General features: G+C 38.2%; 1 protein-coding gene across 1 annotated transcript; it reads left to right on the top strand.

Moving 5' to 3' along the window:
- Window positions 1-15382: 15382 nt before the first annotated feature.
- Window positions 15383-23311, top strand: LOC111878478 (brefeldin A-inhibited guanine nucleotide-exchange protein 2). The gene is made up of 11 exons (XM_023874973.3): window positions 15383-16855; window positions 17187-17507; window positions 17595-17919; window positions 18129-18551; window positions 18809-19095; window positions 19769-20042; window positions 20115-20575; window positions 20820-21141; window positions 21232-21613; window positions 21703-22391; window positions 22547-23311. Exons 1-11 carry the CDS (start codon window positions 15630-15632, stop codon window positions 23144-23146), a joined length of 5310 nt encoding a protein of 1769 aa, XP_023730741.1. The 5' UTR covers window positions 15383-15629; the 3' UTR covers window positions 23147-23311.
- Window positions 23312-23582: the final 271 nt, after the last annotated feature.

The following is a 23582-nucleotide window of genomic DNA, read 5'->3' as shown; positions in this document are numbered from 1 at the left end:
CTTTCGCATACGAGCTCTGTTTTCGACGTTCTTTATATCCAGGCGTAGGTGAGACTACGCTCTACAACTTTCGTTTAGACTCCGTCGGCTAATTTTGAATTTTATTTTTATTATTTATTTTTAGTAGGCCCGGACAGGAAAACTTCGTTATAAATTCATAACTTCTTCGTCCGACGTCCATTCTCGCCTAACTTTTCATCCTTCCGCTACTAACAATGAGATCTTCGATTCTCGTTTAGATTGTTTTGGCTAAAAACCGTTCGATCTCAAATCGAGTATTCGGGCTGCATACTGCCAAGTCGAAACTTCAGAAAATCATAACTTCCTCATACGAAGTCAGATTTGGGCGTTCTATATATATATATATATATTCGGAAACCTCGTTTCGGCCACTACAACCTTATGCAAAGATATCGAGTTTATTGTACACTTAAATTTTGACGCTCATTTTATTCTTAATTCATTATATTATAATAATTAAGAAAATAAACACATAATTCACATAATACTCAAATATTTAATCATCAATACTTCAAAAAGAGTTACAAGGGTTAACCTAGACTATTACATCAACAAAAATGCCTAGCCTGGAAACGCGGACGTTACACTTAACTCACAAATGGAGGTCCAAAATCAACCAAAGGGACAAAAATAGAAAACCCTAGCTAGATCTAGAGATTTAAGTGGAAAGGTGCAAGCTTTTTACCTCCAAAAGTGTAACAACCCGAAGTTGTTCATCGCCGAAAACCTATTCTACCCGTATAACTCGCCGAGTACCAAATCGTCCCGATGTTGTTTTTGGGTCGAATAAATTAAACTTATATGTTTAATTGATACTAATGAGTGTCCAAACCTGTTAGGAACTCACGAAACGAACCCAAAATGCTTATTCCAAAAATTTTAGAATTAATCCCGCCGGATTACGGAAACTTAATCGGGTGCGACCTAAAGCCTTGTTTAGTGCCGGTATCGGGTAGAATTCCACCGTGTCCAAATTTCTCGACCTATATAAACGTGTTTCAACTTCCATTTGAAGCTTTTGCTTCCTCTCTCTACTCTCTCTCTCTCTAAACTCTCTCGTAAATCTAACTTCAAGGGTCCAAAACTCACTTTTAAGGCCTCAAATCCCTAAGGTACCTTTCTAGCTTCATTGTATAGCATATTAGACCTTCAAATCCGGGATTGAAACATAAAATTTGGCCTTGTATAGGAGTTTACGGCCCAGGAGGATGCCTAGGCCGTAAACACTAAGTTTGAAGGGTTTTAAGCCCTTAAACCCCTCCTAGACAATGTTGGGACCTAGATATGGCTAAATGACTTCATGGAATGGATTTATAACATTTTAATCTTGCATTTTGAAGGGTTTGAAGGAGTTTACGGCCAAGCCTCATGCTTAGGCCGTAAACTCATATAATTGGGACTTTTAGGACCTTAAACCCCTCCAATTCACTTGTAAGGCCTTAGATATGAATTTTAGGATAATGGTTTTAGCATTTGGACACTTGAAACATAATTTTTGAAGGACTTATGTGAGTTTACGGCCAAGGCTTGTGCTTGGGCCGTAAACTCCTTAAAACATGGTATAAATTCAATTTCAAGGTGTTAGAAAACCATCCAACACCACCAAAAGCCTTGAAATAAATCATAGGACCAACCAAAAATAGTTTAAGGACCTTAAACACATTATTTGAGGGACTTATATGAGTTTACGGCCAAGGCTTATTCATAGGCCGTAAACTCCTTAATTCATGGTGTTAGAATGCCACCTAAACACCCCTAAAGCCTTGGAATGAATTTTAGAAGTCCTTACAATCAAGTTCTTGGCCTTAAAACACATAGAATCACTCTCTAAGAGAGTTTACGGCCATGAGAGGGGTCTCATAGGCCGTAAACTCCAAAAACCCATTCAAAACATCAAGTAATTGCATGTAAGGCCTTGGGATAAATTTACCAATCACATGTGATTTGTTCTAGCATCATTTAACACATTTTCCATGAGCATTTAGGAGTTTACGGCCAGGAGCCTATGCTAGGCCGTAAACTCCCATAAATAAGTCATTTGATGTTTAAAAATCCATTCCAAGCCTTTGCCCATAAACCACCCCACCATGAGTTTACGGCTGTAAACTCATGGGGAATGGGTGTTTTAGACCTTAAACTCTTATATGATTTTATTCATGGGGGATAAACTCAAGTTCCAAGTCCTTAGTGCCATTATACGTCCTTAAACGCCACCCGGGTCCCTCCAAACGCTTGTTTCGGGATGATTTCACGACTAAAAGTTTTGGTCCCTAACAATCGAATAATCTAAGTCCTAATTAGATACAAATGTGTATCTTATCATTATACATAGGAACCTCGCGTGTTTGCAAGTCCCGAACCGTTGCTTGACGTCCGAAATCGTCACGTTTCCCGTCCGGTGAGTTCATACCCCTACCCTTTTTCACTGTTTTTAACTGTTTTCAGGGGGGGAATACAAGCAAAAGTACAAGTGTATCTTGTAATTAAACTGATTTTCAACTTAATGGTTTCAGTTTATAAATGTCTTGATTTTTAAAGATTTAGATAACTGACGTTTCGAATTACAGGTTAAATATAGATTTCTTTTGAAAAGTGTTTCGATCTAAATTGCTTTTATAAAGAAATCATTCTAACACGAATAATACGAATGTAGCTTAGTACGAATACGAATACGAATACGAATACGAATACGAATACGAATACGAATACGAATGTGAATGCGAATGCAAATGCGAAGTGACGCCTTTGGTGGACACAAAGACTCCGATTAAACAGTTGTTGTACCCTCTGAGTGTCACCAGAGTTTCAAAAACGAATACGAAATTACGCCTCTGAACCTCTTCTGAGCTTCAAATATACCCGCCTCAGAATGTTGACAGAGCTTCGAATACACAACGAAATGTACTCTTTTGGAACTTAGCAGAACTTCGAAAATACTGTAGTGTACGCTTCTGTGTGGTTCCAAAACTTCGAAAATACAACGAAGTTAGTAGATAGTAGACATCCGAAGGTAGAATAACTAAGGGTTAGAATACTTAACTAATGCTATACATACGGTAACAACTAGTAACGAACGTAGAAAACGAACAGACAACTCAACACATAGGAAAATATGGGATTTTCCTGGGATAACATAACAGTTAGTAACAAACCTAGAAACGAACAGACAACTCAACACATAGGAAAATATGGGATTTTCCTGGGTAGTACATTAACACATAATCGAATAAAGTAACAAGCGAATAACTAAAACTATAAGGAAAATATGGGATTTTCTTGGATCGACATAACCAACGTTTTCGAAATTGTACAAAGGATAACCAAACTGTTTTCATAAGAAAATATGGGATTTTCTTGAACAACAACTTTTCAGAAACAAAGGAACTCGTTCTTTCAAAACTAAACCGCTTATGAACTCACCAGTTTTATGCTGATTTTCAAACTGCTTGTATTCTCAGGTCAGTGATAGACAGGTACCCGACAATATCTTTTGGAGAAGACGGAGCATCCCGAAGTCTCGTCTTTGCTTTTGTCTATATTACATATGTAAAACACTTGTACAACTTTACTTTTGAATCGATGTAATCAATATTATGTAATGTAATGTTTTGTGATTACTATTTTACTATGTGCATTGGATTTGATACTCAACGTGGAGTCAACCCCGGAAACGTTTCCGCCTTTGGTTTTCGGGGTGTGACAAAAAGATATGCAGGATGACCAATATGCAAATTCTTGAAGCACCAACTCGTCCCAAGCTTGCTTGACCACTTCTTCTTCTTGGGATGAACACTAAAAAGGACCACAATGCACTTTTAAGGCTCAAAAAGCATTCATAAAGGATATTAGGGCTTCCAGGAACGTTTGAAGGTGAAGAGAGCGGATGAGGGTGAGGCTCAAGTTGGCTAAGGACATTTAAATAGGTCACAAGTCCAAAATTTAGGGTTTTCACCCTCGACACGTACGCCCAGCGTACCTCTGGTACGCCCAACGTATGTCTAGCTCCTCCACGACCAACCATACAGAGTACGCTAAGCGTATTCATAAGTACACCCAGCGTACTCAAGGGACTATTTATATAAAAATGTAAATTCTTTGAGGGTTTCTAGTCAAACCTGGTTTAGGGTGTTACAACTTTCCCCTACTTGGACTAGTCTTCATCCTCGAAGTCTGTAGCTGTAAACAGATCAGGGTAATGCTCCCGCATCTCCTCCTCCGGCTCCCAAGTTCATTCGGAGCCCTTGCGGTGTTGCAATTGCACCTTTACCAACTTCATTTCCTTGTTCCGAAGACCCTTTGTCTTCCTGTCTAAAATGGCGACCGGCCTCTCGACATAGTTCAAGCTCCCATCCACCTGAATGTCGTCCAATGAAATAACCGCGAAATCGTCAGCAACACACATCCAAAGCTGAGACACATGGAAGGTGTTGTGAATCTGACTAAGCTGCTTAGGCAGCTCTAAGCTATATGCCATCTTACCCACTCGGGTCGTGATCCCGAACGGGCCTATAAACCGAGGCCCCAACTTGCCCCTCTTCTGAAACCTGATAATAGCTTTCCAGGGCGACACCTAGGACTGTTCACTATATGGATAAAACCGAATTATCCAATTGGACTATTTGGTTCGGATATTCGGACTTTTGGATTGGGTTTTAACAAAACTGAATTATTATTTTGGATTTCGGATCGGTTTTGGTTTATAAAATAAGAACCAAATAGTCCAAAAAAACCGAATAAACATTTATTATTTATCTATTTATAATATATATCCATAGTTATTTATTAATTTGGTAATTTGTTTTTTCAAATAGGTTCAAAACGTTTCACCCGATAAAAAAACATTAATATGCATTTTCTATAAAAAGTTTTCTATCTATAAAATATTAAACTATAATATATCTTCTTAGTAGTTGTTTATAAATTTCAAAACACAACTAAATAATTTGTTTTTGGTTCTTGTGTAAAGTTGGGTAATATTATAATTATATATCGTTTTAAAATGTTTCGTTTTTTGAAAACCAAATTATAAAAAACCGATCCAACCGAATTGTAATTGAATTGGATCGGATCGGATTTGAATTTAGATTGGACTATTCGGATCCATGTTTTGAAAACCGAAATCTATTTGGATTCACTTGATTGGATCAGATCAAATTGATCCATCCAAATGAACACCCCTCGACACCTTCAGTAACACGAAATCCCCCACCTGAAACTCGAGATCTGATCGCCGTCGGTCAGCATAACTTTTTTGGCGGCTCTGCGCGACTCGCAGCCGGTCACGCACCCGCTGAATCAGTCCGATAGTCATGAACACTACCTCAGTGCTCCCCATGACTCAATGCCCGACCTCGTCCTAACACATCGGAGTTCTGCTCCTCCGACCATATAACATCTCAAATGGAGCTCGGTCAATACTGGCATGATAACTATTATTGTACGAGAACTCTACTAGTAGGAGGTATCTATCCCAACTCCCTCAAAATCCAATACGCATGCACGAAGCATGTCCTCCAATGTTTGGATCGTCCTCTCACTCTGACCGTCAGTCTGAGGGTGGTACGTCGTGCTGAAATGTTGCTGAGTGCCCTGTAACACCCACGAAATTCGAGCCAATTTAAACTTTTTAAATCATTTGAAACCATGAAATTATTACGATTGGTTTTCAAAATAGTTTATACATCATATTTCCCAGAAATCATAATCATCAATCGAGGAAGTGTACGGTCACGCCTTCGCCTTCCCGCGGTCATCTGTTGAACCTGAAACAATAAACTGAAACTGTAAGCCCGAAAGCTTAGTGAGTTACCCTCAAAATACCAACGCCATACCGATAACCATATCATATAAACATATAAGCAAAAGAACAACCAAGCGTCTCGAGTCTACAGTGTGAATGGTCCGCCCGCACCAGGCCTTCAGTCCACCTGGTCCACTCTATGAGTCTACAGTATGACTGGACCGCCCGCACCGGGCCTTCAGTCTAGCTGGCCCACTCTCCAAGCCTCGGCATATCTAGACCACCCTCTCGGGGCCTTCAACCTATCCGGACCGCTCGCCAGACCTTCGGCCTGACTAGGTGCCCTCCTGGATCTATAGTCTATCCGGTCCGCCCTGGGTATGTTGCCCTACAACATGAAGCAGGACCCGCCTCAACCCAACCCCCATACCAATCAAACAATCATGTGCACATAAATATCATACACTAGCATGTATATAACATATAATCATACCGATATAACATATCACTAGCATAACAACCGTCCTATAACCAAGATATCGACCTAACCGGTCACTAACATAACATCATCCTATATACCAGGATACCGACCTACACCATGTCACTAACATAATACCATCCTAACTACCAGGATGCAGATCTAGCAGATCAATAACGTATCAAGCAAATACTCGGATACAAATCCGATAAAGGGCCGACCTTGGTACCTTAGACCCTGTTGATATAGTGAGGATAACTCACCTCATAATTGATGCGCTGAAGTGATAAGATCCAATCTCGGATCACTGTCACAACTCCACCACCTATATTTACCATAAAACCATATCCATAAATTTCCAATTTCCCAAAATGCCCCCATAAGTCAACTAGTCAACCCTTGATCAAATTCCAAGTCAACGGTCAAGGTCAACAGTCCATCTTGACCTCAACTTGCCGATTACAACCAGCCACTTATCGAGTTCCGTGCATAGCTCGTCAACTCGCCGAGTCACTTGAGTGACTCGTCGAGTTCCTAATGTTTGTGGCCGTAAACTCCTTTGCCAACTCGTCGAGTTCATGCGTGGCAAAAACCGGGAAAACCCTAACTGACTCGCCGAGTCCACAAAAATCTTCATCAGACTCGCTGAGTTGACCGTGCAACTCGCCGAGTCCCTTCAGTCTATTCCATTCAGATGCTTTTTAAGCCACCTTAAGGTTCCATATTGCAGATCTAACTTCCCAAGGCATGTTTATCACGTAAAGTTGCAAACTTTACGTGCATATGCAGGGCTCTAAAGTCTTAAAATGACAAAACCAAGCTTGTAATGGAGTTTTACACTTAAGGAGGAGTTCATACTTGCCAAAGCTAAATGCTTTTTGGGCTTAGAGACCAAAGAGAGTTCAGATATGAAGTTACAACTTAGATCATAGCTCATACCCAAGAATAGTTTCTTAATATGCTAGAAAAGCCCAAATATTTAACCAATTGAGATCTTGAATGAAATGAGGTCAAGGTAACGACTTGATACCTTCCAAAAGATGCCAACTGAGGTAGATATCAGATCCCCACATGTTCCTTGCTTCTAGCCATTTGCTCTCCAAGCTCTCCCTACAAAGATCCTCCTTCCAAAGCTTAAAACACACACACACACACACAAATTAGGGTTTATGAACTATCAAGAGGATGTAATGGGAGGTTGAGGAGGTCAATGATTCTTTAAATAGGGTGCAAAACCCCGTAAATTAGGGTTTCATCCTCTAGCTCCTACTCGCTGAGTCCCTTTTTGGACTCGGCGAGTAGGTCACTTAAACACGTGGACCAACCCGCTGCTACTCGACGAGTCAGGCAACCAACTCGTCGAGTAGACCTTGAAATCATGAGAATTTATAACCATAAATTGATACTTGAGAATTAGGTCATTACAATTCTCCCCCACTTGAATTAGGCTTTGTCCTCCGAGTCTGCTACGGTGAAGTTCCTCGGATAGTGCTCACGCATCTCTGCCTCCGGCTCCAACGTCCACTCGGACCCTCTTTGGTGCTCCCACTGTACCTTTACCAAAGGTACCTCCTTGTTCCGCAGAACCTTCACCCTTCTCTCCAGAAGGGCACATGCTTCTCAACATAATTCAGGTGCTCATCGACCTGAATTTCATCCAATGATACTACCGCTTCCTGATCCGTGATGCACTTTCGTAATTGCGAAACGTGAGAGGTGATGTGAATCCCAATCGAACCTTTTCATAAGGTTTATCCTTCATGCCATTCTGCCATCTTGACAAAATCTTGAGGATCCAAAGAATCGGAAACCCAACTTTCCCTCTTCCTAAGGCGAACCCTTTGTGCTGACAGGACATTTGTCCCCCAATATCATACAAAATCAACCCACTAAAACATGAACACTCATGCCTGGCCCAATCAGCCTCGGGCTGGAATACCAGGAGTACATACAACGGGTCCAGTCATCCCTAAGATGGAATACCCTCACGTCCTGCACATGAATCCCAAGTCATAAACCTGCATCAACTCTTCTCAGATGAAGTTGAAACCTCCCTGGTCCCAACTTGTCTGCCCACTACCGAAACATCAGAAAACACACCGATTAATGAACCAAAAGACACACACAAATAGCAGTCCCACGCATCTCCCAAAAAGAAAACCGACTGGTTGGACTTGCTTCCACGCTTTGCCATCAACTTATGCTAACATAATGAATGTTACATGACCCACGTCAGCCTCATCTCCTACCTGGTCTTCAGCGACCCATCTTCTCCTCACTTCAGACACGCTATGGCTCTTTCACAGATGAAACCAACCCAAAACACATCACAATAACTCAAACCATCATCAACATACCTACTACTACCGGCCAACCAGCACGACCCTCATATCTAACCCATATCACCTCCTTCGGGTTGGAATACCAACATGTCTAATCGATTCAACTATTGAGTTGAGATTATCAGGGTTTGTTGGCCTACCGCCTCAACCCTACCGCTCCCCTTGAGCCTTCATGCCTACGACTTTCAGTCGGCCCGCAACGGGTATCTTGGCCTACCGTATAGAGCAGGACCGCCTCAACCCCATCCAAATGCCATAAACGATTAAGAAAAAATCTAAACTGGTTCCCAAAACCTGAATGACGGAACATTCTAATTCCAAGCCTTCCCAAAGTTGGCGAATACCCATTCAGATCTACTCCCGGTCCCCAACTGGAGTATTACCCGATCCAAACGATTAATCCTAAGAGACTCTTCGAACTGATGAGCTCAGCAAGATCCTCTATACTCCATCTGATCTATAACAACAACTTCCGATCAAATCAAAATACACAGGAGACTTCAGCCTACTCCAGCAACATGTTTAATACTTGGAGACAGACCTACTGATTGATATAGCATAGCAACATACCCAATACCCGCACATAGATCTACAAACACATACAAAGTCTTTAGCATAACTAGACTGCCTCACCAGGCCTTCAGTCTATCTGGACCACTCTCAGAACCTTCAACATGTCTGGACCACCCTCCCTGGGCCTTCAGCCTGTCTAGACCGTTCTCCAAACCTTCGGCCTGACTGGTACGCCCCACCGACCTTCCGTCTATCTGGACCGCTCTAAACTGTTAAAAATCTCCCTGTATCACCTCTCATGTGATCCTTCCCATGCAGACTGTTCTCACCTACTTGGGGTTCCGAACTCCTAATCCATTTTGTAAGCTCTAACCCTGGCCTAACCCTAGGCCTCATGTCGATCGTTCACCCTCTCGGAAATTCGTGGTCTGTTCTCTGACCTGCGTGTCTACCACCTACACTGAATAACTTGCACACCCATGTTGAATGCACCACCGAGCCATGGCATCTAACAAAACCCTTAAACAAAGCAGCCACTAGGGTCTCCATTTTCCCTGTCGGGTTGTGAAACTTACCCCCGTTTCAAAACCTCTCCCGCTCTACATCCCGGGGTAACTCTCCCCCACTTAGATTCGACTAAGCCTTCATAATACATGAAAATTGGAGGATTCCCAATCCTTCTCACTTCCCAAAGATCGATATGATGACAACCAACTCTTTCCCACTAGTGCTTCATTACTAGTCAATCCCAATTGATCACACACTTTTAAGAACCAGATGAACACTTCCTGAACCCCAGTGAAACCGATAGTCACTAATGCTTGAATGACCTCACACTCAATTCCTGAAGACCATAAGATAGATGCTCCAACTAATACCTCGGCTACAAGCTACTTTCCTTAGTGTTTTAGTATGTTAATCACTAATAGTTACTACAACCACTGAATCCTGACAATGCTAAATAACCCTTTTGTGGGACCCTATTTGTAGACCTCCCACATAATACCCCTTTTTCAAAGGTGTTCCAAACAAGCTTCCTGCTCTCGAGCTCTAGAAATCATTCTCTTCAAGGTTCGCACCCTGACTTACTTACCAACTCAAACATCCACAGCTGAACTGCAGTAACTGAAACAACCTCTGCCCTAAACCGGGCTACAAACTACTCCTAAGACCTAGTCTACAATCCCAAAAGTGCAATAGGTCGCATAATCAATCCTTACTATCTGATACAAGAGATCCAAGGCAAACTGGACCTCACAATTACTTATGCTACATCGAGCTACCTACACTCACCGTCGTTGAAGTAATGTTGCCTATTCCTGCAACCAGCTGACCCCGAGTTGGAATACAACCTGACCCTGGGGTCACAAGCCTGCTCACTCCTTCGAGCTCGAAAAACTGAGAGGGCATAATCCTTGCCCTACAAAACGACAATCCAATCCATCAATTAACCATTCCACTTCCAGCTGCAAAACCCCAACTGAACATAATCATCACTCCTTTCTGGAGTCCCCGCGACTCATATTCCGGCCTCGAGCAAACCCCCGAGCCTCAAATCTATAAACTCATGTGTTATCCTCTCCCGCTCAACCCGCAGAAATATAACGAGTACAGACCATCTTCCTGATCCCAGATAACTGCATCCCCCTGCTCATCAGAATATGTACCAATAACAAGTCTTGGTACTAGAAATCTCGACCAGCTCCTCTCCCTGCCGTCTTTACAGCTGTTGAAGCTGTTGCGGCAGCCGTCTTAGCAATGGCTGCATGGCGCTCGACAAAATACTTAAATCATGACGGTCTTGAAAGACCCAATCATCTCCAAAATCTGTCCCCGAACGATCTTGATCACCTGCTCCCGGATGATCATCCTCTGACAATACCGGCCTATCCTGGTTGTCAGCTCCCGATCCTGATCCGGATCCAGTCTCAAAACGTAACGGATAATCTATACCATAATCATGGGACCAACTTCCAACTAAACCTCAGGGGTTGTGACTTCCTTGCTACGCGTATGACTCCTGTGCTTTCAGTAGTATGGGCCCATACTACCTTCCACACATACCCATATTTGTCTCAAGTATCACCACAACACCCTAACAATATACATAAACATAGCGAGCGCTCAATCCTCACTCCTAGAGGAAGTCTAACTGTCTCACAACTGACCTACCGGTCCCACACAACCCACCCATCCATGAAACTTCCACCATCCCTGTAGCACTAGTCTATGCTAGTCATACATAACGCTGAACTCTATAGACTTTCGAATATCCAATCCTACCCTAAGTCTCCAATCAGATAAGAACAGAACATAAGGACAAATCAAACATTCTCAGGCTATACGATCTTAATTATGTATAACCCTGATACAAACACTAACCAACTACAGTAATGATGTCAATCTCATATAAAGGAAACCTTAAGCTAGCAAGCATCATGTAATCAGGCAATTCTATCATGTAATTCCTAAAGATTCCTAGCCTAGTACTAGCATGTTGTTCTAACGTATCACAATATCAAATAACCATATGGTATTTTGGGGTCTACTTACTGGCCCTGACTGATCGTACTCTTCGCATCCTCTTTTACTTATTTTGAAAACCATTTAAAAATCATTTTGAAAATCCTTCCTTGATTTGAGACTGGATTCACACGAGTGTTCCTCTAATTCGCTCAAACCAAAGCTCTGATACCAACTTGTAACACCCATAAAATTCGAGCAAATTTAATATTTTTAAATCATTTGAAACCATGCAATTATTACGATTGGATTTCAAAATAGTTTATACATCAAAGTTCCCAGAAATCATAATCATCAATCAAGGAAGTGTACGGTCACGCCATCACCTTCCCGCGGTCATCCGCTGAACCTGAAACACTAAACTGAAACAGTAAGCCCGAAAGCTTAGTGAGTGACCCCCAAAATACCAACGACATACCGATAATCATATCATATAAACATATAAGCAACATAATAGCCATGCGTCTCGAGTCTACAGTGTGACTGGTCCACCCGCATCGGGCCTTCAGTCCACCTGGTCCACTCTCTGAGTCTATAGTATGACTGGACCGCCAGCACCGGACCTTCTCCGAGCCTCGACACGTCTGGACCACCCTCTCGGGGCCTTCAGCCTTTCCGGACCGCTCGCCAGGCCTTCGGCCTGACTAGGTGCCCTCCTGGGCCTGCAGTCTATCCGGTCCGCCCTGGGTATGTTGGCCTACATCACGAAGCAGGACCCGCCTCAACCCAACGCCCATACCAATCAAACAATCATGTGCACATAAATATCATACGCTTGCATGTATATAATAAATAATTATACTGATCTAACAGATCACTAGCATAACAACCATCCTATAACCAGGATACCGACCTAACCGGTCACTAACATAACATCGTCCTATATACCAGGATACCGACCTACACCAGGTCACTAACATAATACCATCCTAACTACCAGGATGCAGATCTAGCAGATCAATAACGTATCAAACAAATATTAAGGTGTTAAAATAGGGTGCAAAACTCTGAAATTAGGGTTTCCCCCTGACTGAGCTACTCGCCGAGTCAGGGACTTGATTCGCCGAGTAGACAACTTAACTCCCCGCATAGTCTGCCTTCTACTCGACGAGTTAGGGCTATCAACTCGTTGAGTCCTTCTCTCAAAATAAATAAATAATTAAATTAAACGCGTACCAGGAAATTGAGCGTTACATAATCTTAGTTGGCATAGTTTTAGATGAGGTGGGCTTAAAACCTGGTGACTAGGACATGGTTAACCGACTCACCCCTTCAGTTTGAATATAAGACTATCCCCATTAGCAACCCAACCAACCCCATTTATTTATTAAAAAATTAATTTCTCTATCTTCTACATATACAATCTAACCAAACACAATCCTTTACACCCATTAGCAATCAATTCCAACCTAATTTTATATTAAAAAAAAATATAAAAAATTATATCAATATTGGTCTTATTATTTTGTAGAGAAAAATAAATTACATATTTTAGTATATTTTATTTTATTTTTTACCAAAGATAAAATAAACTTATTAACTGTATTAGTTTTAAATATAAGAATTAATTTAAATCAACCTGTTTAAAGAGGACACTTGGCAATATAAAATAATAAAAAAGCATGAGCCATTTGGTGTATATATATATATATATATATATATATATATATCATACATACTTATAAACCTAACATTTTTTCTTGAATCTCATGCATTTGAAACCCCCATTCTTTTTTCCTTTCACCACATTCATTTGAAACTCCCATGATTTTTCAATTTCTTTATAATAATAATTATAATTTGGTAATTAGGTTAAATAAATATCAAATCTAAAGTGTATTCATATATAAACTAAATTTCAATATTAAAATAATATCTTTAATTCTACTTATAAAATTATGTTTTTTAACTTTTAACATATTATACTTAATTTATTAGTTTTAATATATTGTTGGATGTAAACCATTATCATTTTAAAGGTATAATTTTTGAACAATTTGTATAAAATACTTAAATTATTAATTAAAATATAACATTATAGGCTCAATTTAAATATAAATTTTATTTAACTTAAACAACCCAAAGATTATTTTATAAATAGTTAAAAGTGATAAATTGTGTATTTCTAATAATGATTGTAAGTTGGTTAATAATGTTAAATAAATATCAAACCTAAAGTGTAATTATAAATAGACTAAATTTCAATTTTAAAATAATATTTTTACTTCTATTTATAAAGTTATGTCTTTGAATTTTAACATATTATACTTAATTTATTAGATTTAAAATGTTGTTGCATGTAAACCATTATCAGTTTAAAGCTGCAATTTTTGAACAGTTTGGACAAAATACTTAAATTGTTAATTTAAATATAACATTACAGTGTCAACTTAAATATAATGTTCAGTTCCACTAAAAAAACCAAATAATATTTTGTAAATAGTTAAAAGTGATAAATTATAGTGATAAATGCAAAAACTAAATTGTAATATTAGTTTAGCTAAAATATTTCCTAAATATATTTATATAATCGTTAAAACTTTTCAAATAAGTAGCTTAAAATAACTTATAATAACAATAGTTAAAAATAATTCTATATAAATGATTATATTGTTACCTTTAAAATCAAAAAATAATGTTTGATGTTTTAAATAATTATAATAGTAGAAATTAAAACATTAAACAAATAAATTTTAAAAAATTAGTTAAAAATAACAACTATAAATAATATTAAACCATATATAATATTTAATTTTATTGATGTGTAACTCGCGAGTAGAAGTCATTCAAACAATTGAGATTATAACGTTATAATAGATTTATATATTATCATATAATTCAAAATAATCAATATATTATATCAAATTAATATACGAATTATTATATCAAATTTAACAACAATGTTAGTGTTATATTTTAAAAATATATATTTGTAAAGACTTCAACTATATAGGTGTTTCTGCGCATTATAATGTCAACTCAAATATACATTTTAGTTCCATTTAAAAAAAACTAAAGAATATTTTGTAAATAGTTAAAAGTGATAAATTGTAGTGATAAAAGCAAAAACTAAATTGTAATTTCAATTTAACTAAAATATTTCTTAAATATATTTTTATAATCGTTAAAAGTTTCCAAATAAGGAGCTTAAAATAACTTATAATAACAATAGTTAAAAACAACTATATATAAATGATTATATTGTTAGCTTTAAAATAATAAAAAAAAAAACAATGTTTGATGTTTTAAATAATTATAATGATAGAAATTAAAATATTAAGCAAATAAATTTTAAAAAATTAATTAACAATAAAAACAACTATAAATAACATCAAATCATATATTATATTTAATTTTATTCATCTGTAACTCGCGGGGTAGAAATCATTCAAACGATTGAGATCATGAAGTTATATGATTATTATCATATAATTCAAAATAATCAATATATTATATCAATTTAGTATTTACAAATTATTATATCAAATTTAACAACAACGTTATTGTTATATTTAAAAAAAATCATATATTTGTAAATACTTTAACTATATAGTATATACCGATTTTATTAATTCGGTTGGTAACATGTTTGTTGGTTCACCGTCGTATATTTTTGTCCGGCCTTCCAAGAATTGTTGATGCTTAATTTTTCAAACTTGGAATATTGGGATCAAAATGCCAATTTCATCAAACCTCGAGAACAATCTCTATAAATTATTCTATATAAGTTAACGTCATAAAGAAGTTAGTTATTAAGCTTTTTGATCCAAAATAATATTTGGAAAATTTATCGTTTAAACATATTTTAGACTTTGTAACGAATGATCAAAACATAACTCGACGATCCAAACCCGATCTCAGAGACCAGTTTCACTGTGTACTCCGGCGAGCGTATTGCCGCTAACCACCATCATTCTGGCGGATCCACCGCCCAACCATCAACACTTCAGTTCAATTGAACCACCATAATTCACAACATCCCCGTGTAGATCTAACCGGATAAATCTGGGGGATGGCTTTTGCGGAAGCCGAATCCCGCCTCATCAACAGCATCCTAGTCCCGGCCCTAGATAAAATCATCAAGAACAGCTCTTGGCGCAAACACTCAAAACTCGCTAATGAATCCAAATCAGCACTCGAACACATCACTTCCGCCGAGAAAGCCCATCGTCTTTCCCATACATCCGAAGACAACCAATCTGATGTTGACCGGTCATCACAATCGTCAGTTCCCGGGGTCCTACATGATTCGGGCACCAACGAACTAACCCTAGTCGAATCAATACTCATCTTAAGCCCTATCATCAATGCTTGCTCTTCCGGCAATGTCAAGATTGCTGAGCCAGCGCTAGATTGTATACAGAAGTTGATCGCCCATGGATATTTACGCGGAGAAGCGGACCCTACTGGTGGACCCGATGCAAAGTTGTTAGCAAAATTGATCGAATCAGTTTGCAAATGTCATGAGTTTGGAGAAGATGGAGTGGAGTTGCTGGTGTTGAAGACAATTTTATCGGCAGTGACGTCTGTATCTTTGAGGATTCATGGTGATAGTTTATTGCAGATTGTAAGAACTAGCTATGATATTTACTTAGGGAGTAAGTCTGTGGTTAATCAGACAACGGCAAAGGCATCATTGGTGCAAATGCTTGTGATTGTGTTTAGGAGGATGGAAGCTGATTCAGCATCTGTACCAGTGCAGCCAATAGTAGTGGCAGAACTGATGCAGCCTATGGAGAAGGGGGGAGATGGTGATGGAACAATGACAGTATTTGTTCAAGGGTTTATTAGTAAGGTTATTCAAGGAATGGATGGGGTTTTGAATCCAGGGACTCCAGTAGTTTCAAATGCTGGTGGTGGGGTGCATGATGGAGCGTTTGAGACAAAGACTTCAACTGTAGAGTCCACAAATCCTGCTGATTTGTTAGATTCTACAGATAAGGATATGTTGGATGCCAAATATTGGGAGATTAGCATGTATAAGACAGCATTGGAAGGGCGAAATCGGGAATTGGCAGATGGGGAGGGTGACAGGGATGATGATGTAGATGTTCAGATTGGGAATAAGCTTAGAAGGGATGCATTTTTGGTGTTTCGAGCTCTTTGTAAGCTATCAATGAAGACTCCTCCAAAAGATGCGTTGGCAGATCCACAGTTGATGCGAGGAAAGATTGTCGCTTTGGAGTTGCTGAAGATTTTGTTGGAGAATGCTGGAGATGTCTTTAGAACTAGCGAGAGGTAAGCACTTATGCTCTGTTTTCCTCTTCGATGTTGATAATTAGGATGATGTTTCAACAAGATTATGCCTTGTTAGCTCCCTTTTGGCCTTCTCTTTTTATGTTGAATTTTGAGCCTAGGTGTGCTCTTTTAGGAATTTAGGGTTTGTTAGCCTATACTCGTTGCATTGACACCAACCTTTTCATGTTGAGGCCAAATAACCACATAAAAAGAACTAATGAATTCTAAAACATATCATATGCTGTAGTTTCTTGATAGTTTGCCTTTCATTTTGACCGATGATGTTTTACATTCATGCTAATCTTCTTTTTTCCCTTCTATTGTGGAGCAGATTTTTAGGTGCCATTAAGCAGTACTTATGCCTGTCTTTATTGAAGAACAGTGCATCAACCCTTGTAATTGTATTTCAGCTCTCTTGCTCAATTTTCATTAGCTTGTTATCAAGATTTAGAGCTGGATTAAAGGCAGAGATTGGAGTGTTCTTTCCCATGATTGTTCTCAGAGTTCTAGAAAACGTTGCTCAACCTAATTTTCAACAGAAGGTGATAGTACTCCGATTTCTTGAAAGACTATGTGTTGTTGATTCACAAATCTTGGTAGATATATTCGTCAACTATGATTGTGATGTCAATTCATCCAACATTTTTGAAAGGTATCCAATATTATCAACACTTCAATGTTTATATCAACCACCTTGAAAACTATACTGTTAAGTTAACAATGGTTAATCTTTTCACAGAATGGTCAATGGGCTGCTTAAGACTGCCCAAGGCGTTCCACCTGGAGTTGCAACTACACTTTTACCACCTCAGGATGCTGCCATGAAACTGGAAGCCATGAAATGTTTAGTAGCTGTTTTGAAATCAATGGGCAACTGGATGAACAAACAATTGCGCATTGAGTTGGTTGAAAACACTTCTGAAATTCTAAATCCTCCAATTGAAAATGGGATTTCAAATGAGAAAGAATCTGTTGACATATCAGATTCTCATTCTGAAACTTCTAGTGAAGTTTCAGATGCTTCAACAATTGAGCAACGTCGGGCTTACAAACTTGAAATTCAGGTAAATATTTTAATCAAGAGACCTTAGCTGTTTCATAGTGTCATACATAAGGTTCAATTTATTATGTTTCTACCTGTGTTAAAAACTTAAAATGAAGATGTTAAATCATTCTGTCCAGATTAAGTCAAAAAGAAACAACCCTTTACCTCAATAAGCCAATCAACCTGAGTTAATGTTATTTTAGGGATCTAATGGATGATAAATGGCAGGAAGGTATATCTCTTTTTAACCAGAACCCCAAAAAGGGGATTGAGTTCTTGATCAATGTAAACAAGGTGGGGGATTCACCTGAAGAAATAGCAGAGTTCTTAAAAAATGCATCTGGTCTAAACAAGAGTTTGATCGGTGATTATCTTGGGGAAAGAGAAAATCTACCACTGAAAGTAATGCATGCATATGTTGATTCATTTGACTTTCATGGTATGGAGTTTGATGAGGCTATTAGAGTCTTTTTACATGGCTTTAGATTGCCTGGTGAGGCACAAAAGATTGATCGGATTATGGAAAAGTTTGCTGAACATTACTGCAAATGCAATCCAAAAGCCTTCAGTAGTGCTGACACAGCTTATGCCCTTGCTTATTCTGTTATAATGCTTAATACTGATGCTCATAATGACATAGTCAAGAATAAGGTATCATCAAAAAGTTTTACTACTACCAAATAGAGTAAATTACAAAATATGGTCCCTTTGATTTCTGATTTTTACCATGTTTAGTCCAAAATCGAAACCCTTTTCAGTTTTGGTCCTTATTTCAAGGTTTGAGGACCATGACTGAAAGATGTTTCTGTTTTGGACCAAATACGGTAAAAATCAAAGAGTACAGGGGCCATATTTGTAATTTACTCTAGCGAATATGTTTCCTCGGCCTAAAAGTTTTATGTCTGCAGATGTCAGCTGATGATTTTATAAGAAATAACCGTCGAATAAATAATGGAAAGGACTTACCTGAGGAGTACTTAAGAGCATTGTTTGAGCGTATAGCAAAAGATGAAATTAAGATGAAAGAAGACGATTTTGCCCTTCAACAGGGGCAGTCTGTAAACTCGAATGGGGTTTTGGGTTTAGATGGTATATTGAATATTGTGGTGCGTAAAAATGTTGAAGAAAATCAAACGAATGAGGATCTTATGCGACACATGCAAGAACAGTTTAAAGAAAAAGCAAGCAAATCAGAGTAAGATGAATTGTCTATTTGAGTTGCTTATTTTCCTCTCAATATTCATCACTGTAACTTCTTGAGTAAATTACAAAAATGGTCCCTGTGCTTTCTGATTTCCATCATCTTAGTCAAAATCAAAACCTTTTTCAGTTTTGGTCCTTAGTTCTTCTAGGTTTCATATCAATTTTGGTCCCTCAAACCTTGAAATTAGAACTAGATCAATATGAAACCTTGAAATAAGGACCAAAAGTGATAAAAGAAAGTTTCAATTTTTGGACTCAGAAAGCACAGGGACTATTTTTGTAATTAACTTTAGCCTCTTTGTGTTGTCCCCTAAAATCTTAAAATAAGGACCAAAATCGATATAAAACTTTGAAATAAGGACCAAAATCAATATGAAAACCTTAACATAATGACCAAAAGTGAAAAAGGTCTTTTAGTTTTGGTCACAACATAGTAAAAATCAAAAAGCACAGGGACCATTTTTGTAATTTACCTAAACCTATTTTTTGATCCCTTAAACCTTGAAATAAGGACCAAAATCGATATGAAACCTTGAACTAATCAACAGACATGAAAAATGTTTCAGTTTTGGACTAAGTACGGTAAAATTCAGAAAACACAGGGGTGATTTCGGTAACTTACTCTTAACTTCTTTTTTGTTTTTTACATGCGTTGATGTTTGTAGGTCAGTTTATTATGCTGCAACAGACGTATTTATAGTTACATTCATGATAGAAGTATGTTGGGCTCCTATGTTAGCTGCCTTTAGTGTTCCCCTTGACCAAAGTGACGATGAAGTAGTAATAAATCAATGCCTAGAAGGCTTTCGTTATGCCATCCACGCCACGTCAGCAATGTCCATGAAAACTCATCGCGATGCTTTCTTGACCTCACTCGCGAAATTCACTTCCCTTCATTCACCAGCCGATATAAAACAAAAGAACATAGAAGCCATCAAGGTTTGTATTTTATAAACATTTAAAAAGCATTATTATTCATTAGTAATTTATAAACACTTTATTATTTCACAGGCAATAGTTACAATAGCGGATGAAGATGGGAATCATCTACAGGATGCCTGGGAGCAGATCCTGACATGTGTTTCTCGGTTTGAACATCTGCATCTTTTGGGACATGGGGCCCCACCAGACTCCACGTTTTTTGCTTATAATAATCAAAAAAATGAATCTGAAAAATTAAAACAACCAAAAACGAATATCCTTCCTGTTCTTAAGAAAAGAGGAGCTGGGAGGATACAACAAACGTCTACAGCAACAAGAAGAGGCTCATACGATAGTGGTATTAATTTGGTCTCTAAGTTACAAATGTTGGAACAAGTTGGTGAAATGAATCATATATTTATAAGGAGTCAAAAACTAAACAGCCAGGGGATAGTTGACTTTGTCAAGGCACTTTGCAAAGTCTCCATGGATGAATTACGTTCAGCATCTGATCCACGAGTTTTTGGCCTCACTAAAATTGTTGAAGTCGCGTATGGATCTTCTGACTCTTTTCTCTCATTCACTTACCTGATTTGATAGTTATAAAAGCATTTATTTACCAACATTTAGATAAGTTAAAATTCATATATTTTAATTTTCTTTTCTATAATAAGAAAATTATATGTACTGTTTAGTTATTTAAGCTTAATTTAAATCATATTATAAAAAGATAAAAATGATATAAAAATTGAAATTGATAGGACCCCACCTGGTTTTCTTTTTTTCTTTGTGCAGTCACTATAACATGGATCGCATCAGGCTTATCTGGACAAGCATCTGGAATGTACTTTCTGATTTTTTTGTGACAATCGGTTGCTCTGAAAACCTATCGATTGCAATATTTGCAATGGATTCATTACGCCAGCTGGCAATGAAGTTTCTGGAAAGAGAAGAGTTGGCTAATTATAATTTTCAGAATGAGTTCATGAAGCCTTTTGTGATTGTCATGCGCAAAAGTGGTGCTGTTGAAATTAGAGAATTGATCATCAGATGTGTCTCTCAAATGATTCAGTCTCGTGTCAGTAATGTCAAGTCAGGATGGAAAAGCATGTTCATGGTAATGCCATGGTATCATACTATATTTACCAAAATACCCTCTCATATCAAAAACTTTTTCTGAATCATATTCTTTGTTAAATTTTGTCAGGTGTTTACAACAGCAGCTTATGATGACCAAAAGAATATTGTACACTTGGCGTTTGAAATGATTGAGAAGATAGTGAGAGATTATTTCCCGTATATCACTGAGACAGAAACCACTACTTTTACAGATTGTGTAAACTGTCTTATTGCATTCACCACTAGCAGATTTGACAAAGATATCAGTCTTAATGCTATTGGTTTCTTGCGATTGTGTGCTTCAAAATTGGCTAAAGGAGATATTGGATCCTCCTTGAAGAAGAATAAGGAGAAAGAAGTTTCTGAAAAGACATCTCTATATTCTCCACAAAGAAAAAACAGGAGATCTGATAATGGAGATTTGGCAGATAAGAAAAACCATCTGTATTTCTGGTTTCCTTTGTTATCAGGTAAGGAAAAAAATTTACTATTTTTATGTGAACATATATTAATGCTTATTCTTCTAAACAAACCTAAATCTTGTCTTCTATTTCCTCAGGTTTATCAGAACTGAGCTTCGACCCAAGACCCGAGATCAGAAAAAGCGCCCTTGAAGCACTCTTTGATACACTCCGAAACCACGGGCATCACTTCTCTCTCCCATTATGGGAAAGAGTATTTGATTCTGTCCTCTTTCCAATCTTTGATTACGTTCGCCATGCAATCGATCCTTCTTCCAATGAGACCCCTTCACAACAAGGAATTGATGGCTACCCAGGTGACCTTGATCAAGACTCATGGCTATATGAAACATGCACACTTGCCCTCCAATTAGTCGTGGACCTTTTCGTCAATTTCTACAACACTGTGAATCCACTTCTAAACAAGGTTTTATCATTGTTGGTAAGTTTCATCAAACGCCCTCACCAAAGCCTCGCTGGAATCGGAATCGCGGCGTTTGTTCGGTTGATGAGTAATTCCGGGGATTTGTTTTCTGAGGATAAGTGGGTTCAAGTGGTGTTGGCTTTGAAGGAGGCGGCTAATGTGACACTTCCGGATTTCTTGTTTCTTTTGAATGGAAATGGGTTGAATGGGAGTAATAAAGATGTTTCTGAAAGGAGAAATGATGGGGGTTTTGGTGAGTCTAGTATGCGGGATGAAGATTTGGAGAATTTGAGGAGGGAGCGTTTGCATAATGCTGTTTCTGATGCTAAGTGTCGGGCTGCGGTTCAGCTTTTATTGATCCAGGTGGGTACATCTAATTGGATATAGTTTGTTTGGTATGATGGAATGGAATTAAAATAAAATATTCCGTTGTAATGCACCATTCCATTCCCTTTTCGATTCCCGCATTAATCTACAAATAAATCTAATATATTTCAAAAATACCGTAAATTTGGCAGGCAATAATAGAGATCTACAACATGTACAGACCACAACTCTCAACAAACAACACGTTACTACTCTTTGAAGCAGTACACAAAGTAGCAAATCATGCCCACAACATCAACACCAACACCACATTACGTTCCAAACTACAAGACCTTGGCTCAATCACACAAATGCAGGACCCACCTTTACTACGCCTCGAAATCGAATCCTACCAAACCTCCCTCACTTTTCTTCAAAACCTTGCAATCGACCAACCTCCATTATACCACGAATCCAAAGCAGAATCCCAACTCGTTGACCTCTGTCAAGAAGTCTTGAAATTCTATATCAAAATAGCACGTTTGACCGAGTCAACTACTACCGGGGCCCACTGGTTTATACCATTGGGATCCGGGAGAAAGAGAGAACTGGCTGCACGCGCGCCTCTTGTGGTTACAACTCTACAGGGTATTTGTAGTTTGGGAGATTTGTCATTTGAGAAGAATTTGTCTCTCTTTTTTCCTTTGGTTTCCAGTCTGATAAGTTGTGAGCATGGGTCTAGTGAGGTCCAGGTGGCACTTAGTGAAATGCTTACATCTTCTGTGGGCCCTGTTTTGTTGAGATTATGTTGACACACACTCTATCCTATATTCTTTTTCAGTTGAAAATATTGTTCATATTGTGAGAGTTAGGGAGCTTTTTCGATTGGTTCTTCGTGGGATCAGTTGGAGTTTTGTTGTATTTTAGCAACTGTTAAACGTTTTAGCTTTAAATAGATTGATTTTATGTAACAAAAAGTGCATCTTTTTTGTTTTTTTTTTCTTCCAGGATTTGGTTTTTTTGAAGTGCTCTTTTGTAGGTAAATTGGCAAACTGGTTGTGGCATTACAGGAAGAATCAAGTGGTTTTATTACGCATATTATAGGTATGGATTATTCTCTACATGTATGTTTTCTTATTGGTTTGGTGGTATTAATTTGTGCTTTTGATTGCTAATTGCTAGGCATGTTCTTCACTGATGATATTTAACTCTATCTTAAAGTCAAATCTGGGTTTAGGCGATATTCTT

This window comes from Lactuca sativa, chromosome 4, assembly GCF_002870075.4.
Source record: "Lactuca sativa cultivar Salinas chromosome 4, Lsat_Salinas_v11, whole genome shotgun sequence".
NCBI classification, from domain to species: domain Eukaryota; kingdom Viridiplantae; phylum Streptophyta; class Magnoliopsida; order Asterales; family Asteraceae; genus Lactuca; species Lactuca sativa.
Note: the sequence above shows the minus strand (reverse complement) of the source record. Positions and strands in the feature narration are given on the sequence as shown.